The 5,557-nt window shown below is 56.8% G+C and overlaps 1 protein-coding gene across 1 annotated transcript; it reads right to left on the bottom strand.

The window, feature by feature from the left end:
- Positions 1 to 3,633: 3,633 nt before the first annotated feature.
- On the bottom strand, positions 3,634 to 5,554 carry OLFML3 (olfactomedin like 3; the record flags this gene model as incomplete). The annotated part of the gene is made up of 2 exons (XM_005428138.3): positions 3,634 to 4,561; positions 5,284 to 5,554. Coding segments are annotated over 2 exons (990 nt in total), but the record flags the coding sequence as incomplete, so codon positions are not given.
- Positions 5,555 to 5,557: the final 3 nt, after the last annotated feature.

The raw sequence follows: 5,557 nt of genomic DNA, 5'->3' as shown, positions 1-5,557 counted from the left end.
TGGCCCCAGCCACAAAATTCCATTTCCACACAGGACAGAGAGAACTGAGGCAGCCCTGCCAGGGGTCCCTGCATCCCATTTGGATCCCTGCATCCCACCAGGGCTCCTGGCATCCTGCCATGGTCCCTGCACCCCACGAGGGTCCCTGGAATCTGCTGGAAGTCCCTGCATCCTTCTGGGGTCCCTGCATCCTTCTGGGGTCCCCCCAGCCACAAAATTCCATTTCCACACAGGACAGAGAGAACTGAGGCAGCCCTGCCAGGGGTCCCTGCATCCCATTTGGATCCCTGCATCCCACCAGGGCTCCTGGCATCCTGCCATGGTCCCTGCACCCCACGAGGGTCCCTGGAATCTGCTGGAAGTCCCTGCATCCTTCTGGGGTCCCTGCATCCTTCTGGGGTCCCTGGAACCTGCTGGAAGTCCCTGCATCCTTCTGGGGTCCCTGCATCCCACCAGGGATCCCTGGGTCCCATGGAGGTGCTGCTGCTCCCACTGGGGCTCCTGGCTGGGCCTGGGCAGTGCCAGGGTGGCTGGTGGGGACAATCCACACCCCTGAGGGCACCAAGAGCTCTGACAGCAACTCCCCCAGCTGTGGTGCAACCTTTGCTTTCTCCTCATGGGGCCAATAAATACTTAAACAAGTAAAACAAGGAATTGATGACCCCAGCAGGAGATGAGGAGTTTGGTGCCTGCAGAGCTCCATGGGGCTGGGGGTGTCCATGCCATGGCAAGCAGGAACCTGTGGCCCTGCTGCTCCTGTTTCCCAGCAGGGTCACTCACACAGGTCTCTCTGAGGTCCCTCACACTCCTCTGTGGCACTGGAGGATGGCAGGGACTCAGCTCTGGCGGGATGAGGAGGGTGATTCCATCCTGGAGGCAGCCTGGGGACAATCTCTGCTCTCTGTGAGCAGGGACAGGACCCAAGGGAGCAGCTGGAGCTGTGTCAGGAGGTTTGGGTTGGATCTCAGGGAAGTTTCTTCCCCCAGAGGATGCTGGGCACTGCTCAGGCTCCCCAGGGAATGGGCACAGCTGCAGAGCTCCAGGAGAGTTTGGACAGCACTGCCAGGGATGCCCAGGGTGGGATTTGGGCTGTCTGTGCAGGGCCAGGGGATGAATTTGATCCTTGTGGGTCCCTTCCAGCTCAGGACACTCCTGATTCCAGGAGCTGGCAGCACTCAGAGCTTGAAGAGCCCTGGTCCCCACCCGGTGTCACAACGAGCCTCCAGCTCAGAGCTGAGCCACCCCTGCTGATCAGACACGTGGGGTTTGTCTCTTGTTTGCCAGCAGATGGAGATCAGGCTGCTCTGCTTGACGGGAGTTATTCCAAGGATTAATTAGTTGACGTTTCCTGAAGTACTTTGAAGATGTGGAGTGTGAGATAAGTGCTGTGCTCTAGGAGCCCATCGGGTGCTGCAATAATTTTGTTCCTTTTCCTCCTCGTTCCCAAGGAGTTTGCACAAAAACAAATCCCACAGGAGCTCGTGGGGCTCTGGCTGACCTGGTTTAGTGAGTGGCACCTCTGCCCATGTGCTCTGCAGAGATTCCAGAGGAGCCACAGGGCTGCTCCAGGTCTGGAGCCCCTCTGGAGCCAGGCTGGGATGGTGGGGAAGATGAAACAGGAAAGCCTTATAAATATGATTGCCTGGCAAAAGATTTTGAGAATATAGAAACTATAAGCAAGATTGAAATGAAAGCAAGCTTTGAGATACCTCAGTTACTGAACAACTGGAAAACAATGGTGTGGCCAGCTGAAGGTGATCCCCTTTTGATGGAACAACACCCTCTGCGTGCAGACAGGCCCAAGGGTCAGAGCAGCCCCTGCCGGCTTGGCAGAAGGGGCCCAAAGAGGAGTTTTTAGGGTTTAAAATGTAACACAGTGTGGTAATGTAATGATTCTTATAGGCTGTATGGAAATGCTGTAGGATTTGTATATTGTACTCAATTGGTTAGTGAGAATCAGAATATTCAACACAGAAGATGATTTATTGTATTGGAACGGGAACCTCGCTGTCTTAACTCTTACCTCTTGTCTCTTAGCTCTTACTTTTCTATAGTCTTACCCCTTTTACTCTCTTATGCTTTTACTCTCTACCCCTCTCCTCTCTCAGTCCTGCTCCAGCTGTGGCTGGCAGCTCCCAGCAGGGCCCTGCACCCAGGCCCTTTGCAATAACCCACAAATTCCATGACCTGGCTGCAGAGATTTCTCGTCTCCATCCATCCCAAGTGTGCTACCCCCATCTATCCTACACTGGGAGAGCTGGGGGTGCTCACCTGGAGCAGAGAAGGCTCCAGGTGTCACAGGGAAGTGCACAGAACATGTTCCAAGCTACAAGATGTTGCTGGTGCACAATCATTACTGCCCCATCAATTTTAATTCAGGCTGGAGAAATCATGGGTGTAATTATTTACTACTGTGAGATTTCTGAAAATTATATTTCTGTTTCTGCCCTTATTGATCTTGAAAAGGGCCATAAATTAACTTGACAGTTCACAGAGTCCTTCACACTTGAATAATTTCTCTGCTTGACTTGCACTGTGTGTTGAACTTTCAGCACCAGCCAATTACAGTCATTCAAAGTGGGTATTTGAAGATTTTTCTTATGCAACAAATTTGATTATAATACCAAAGAACTTGAGGCAAATACCAAGTGCCCTCCGTGTGGCAGAACAGTTTGGCTTGAGCTGGGCACAGCTGGATGGGATTTAGGGTGGCAGGGGGATGGCATGGCCACTGCACAGCCCTGGGAGAGCAGGTGACCCCCCTCAGGTGCTCCCCACAGGGCTGGCACCTCCCCGGGGTGTTCAAAAAAGCAGCTTGGCACTGGCACCAGCAGGACCCAGCCAGCCTGGCCCATGGCCTCACTGCTTGTCCCCAGAATTGGGGAAAAAGGGACACTCATGGCACTGAAACACCTCCTAATCCATCCTCTGTGCTCTCAGGATGTTGCGATGGGAACAAACCACAGCAATCCTGGGTTTCTAGGGACAGAAATGGGGCAAATCCTGCGCCCTGCAGGGGTGTGGGTGAGGGAGAGCACGGCAGACAGTCTCTGCTGGGGCAGGAAGGACAGACACGGTGTGGGGACAACTGGGGCTGTCCCCAGCCCCTGAGGGGCTCCCAGCACCTGCCCTGTCCTGCCCCATCCCCTCTGGGGCTGCTCTGTGCCGGGGAAGAGGGAAGGGAAGGGGATGGGGCAACCCGGGGCCTTACATAAGGTGGAGATTCTACAGCTGCAGGGGGAGGCGGCCTGAGCTTCATTACAGACAAACTCAGTAAATCAGCAACATCTGGGGCCTGCTGGCTGGAGCACCGCCCCAGCAGGGGAGGGAAATCTCCTGTTGTCCTCCCGGATTAAAGGATTTTGCTGTTTGCTCACAGTTTTGTACATGTAAAACGAGCTGGCCCTGAGCAGCAGCCTGCCCAAAGCCTCGTGTTCCATCTCTGCCCTAAGCCCTCCCAAAACCCTCACCAAACACAAACCCCTGCCCAGGAACCAGCCTGTGCTCTCTGCTCCGAGCTCTGCAAGGACACCCCACCCTTGGGAAGTGTTTTTTGGGGTGTCTCAGGGGCAAGGTGGAGCTCGGGGCTCTGCCACCCCTGCCCAGCACCCCACACTCCCCCAGGCAGGCGGCCGCACTTCGCTGCGTACTATTTATTCATTATATCAGAAAAGAAAACCTCATTAAATTAGTCCAGGACTCTGCTGGCTGCTCCCAGGTGGGGACACCAGCGCCGGGGGGTGGCTGAGGTGGGGATCCAGCATTTCCTCATTTCACAGTGATGGTAGAAGGGACAGAGATGCCGTCCTGCGGGCCGGGTTGGGCCGGGTTAGGCCGCACCCTCAGACCTCCAGCTTCTTCTTCATCTCCATGCGGTGGGAGCCGTAGCGCTTGGGGAAATAGACCAGGGAGGCGTCCTCGGGGGCCAGCGTGCCGCTGACGTCGAAGACGCACTGGACGCGGGCGCGGCTGGGCAGGCGCGTGTTGTACACCACGTGCAGCGCCCCGCACACCACGAAGGCACCCTCGGCGTTCTCCCGCGGGCACGGCGTGTCCCACATCTGCTCGATGTCCAGCGAGGCAGAGCCCAGCTTGGCCAGGCACATGTTCTTCTCATCCTCCTTGGTGGCGTAGATGGCCCAGAGGCCTTCCTCGTCCGCCGACACCTCAATGTAGGTGGAAGGGGAGAGGCCGAAGACGGGGATCTGCTCCTCAGCCGGGAACACCGAGCTGTCCACCACCGTCTTGTTGGCCAGGTTGAACTTGATCACCTGGAAGGACAGGCCCTGCTGGCGGATGTAGTAGAGGTGGCCATCGTAGACGAGGTGCCCGGTGCCTACCCAGGGGTAGGGCAGCTTGATGCGGGCGGCCTTGCGGGTGGCAGAGAAGAGGGTGAACTCCCGCATGCGGGGGAAGACATAAACCGTGTCGTTGGCGGTGCCATCAAACACGTAGATCTTCTCCGAGCTCCCTGCAGCGTCCTTGGTCCAGAGCCCCGAGGCGCTGCCGAAACGCTTCAGGATCTTCATGGCTCGGACACTGGCGATGGTGTCACTGCAGTCTGTGAGAGAGGGGTGGCTGTGAGAGCCTGGGAACAGCCCAGCCCTGCAGCACTGCTGCTGCTCTGTGCTGGGTTCTCACCCTGTCCCACCCAAACCCCTTGGAAATTCACTGAAGGTGTTTAGGTGCATCCCTGGCGGCATTGGGAAGTCCTCTAGTGCACCCATGCCACAGGCAGGGGAGCCACCCTCACCCCAGCCCTGCCCCAGAGGCTTTGGGGATGCACAGGGCTCCAGCCCAGGGCTTGGATGCAGATCCCAGGCCAGGGGTGATGCAGGAGCTTGTGCCAGAGACATCTGAGATGCCCTGCTGGGACACAATGCCCTGGCCTGTGGCTGGGGGACACCTGGACTGGGGTGGGCCGGGAAGGGTCAGGGTAGCTCTCAGACAGGAGTCATTCCAACCCCTGGGGTGGTTTCATCTGCTGTGCAGGGGGATGCAGGTTGCTGAGCACTTTGCGAGTTTGAGCTCCTGGGTCTCCCTGAACCCAACCATCAAGGGCAGTATCCAATTCATATCCAAGTCACCGTGACACAGCTTTTGGCAATTCCAACTTTGTGGGAAATATTAGCTCTTTCTATAGTGCCTCCGAGATTTAAACCTTTGCCTAAGAGCTTGGTTAACATTTAAACTCCATTCTACAACACCAGGTACAAATTTAATTTGAATTATAAGGGATTTGCAAAATATCCAATCCCCCAGGGAGCCACGGCAACCCCTCACCTGTGAGCTTGGTGTACTTCTCATTCTTCCTCTGCTTGGCTGTGGCCACCTGCTTGTCCATCAGTGTCTCATCCACCTCCACGCAGGGCGGGGCGGGGTTCTGTGTCTCCAGGTAGTCCACCTCCCTCTCCAGCCGGTCCACACGCACAGCCGCGCCCTCGGCCTCTGCCCGCAGCGCCTCCCGCTCCTTCTCGGCCGCCTCCAGCATCCCCAGCACCTGGTTCTTGAAGTCCCGCAGCTCCGTGGAGTAGCGGCTGGGCCGGTCGGTGCCCCA

Source organism: Geospiza fortis, unplaced genomic scaffold (assembly GCF_000277835.1).
Source record: "Geospiza fortis unplaced genomic scaffold, GeoFor_1.0 scaffold391, whole genome shotgun sequence".
In the NCBI taxonomy this organism is placed as follows: domain Eukaryota; kingdom Metazoa; phylum Chordata; class Aves; order Passeriformes; family Thraupidae; genus Geospiza; species Geospiza fortis.
This window is presented reverse-complemented; position numbering and strand designations above follow the sequence as displayed.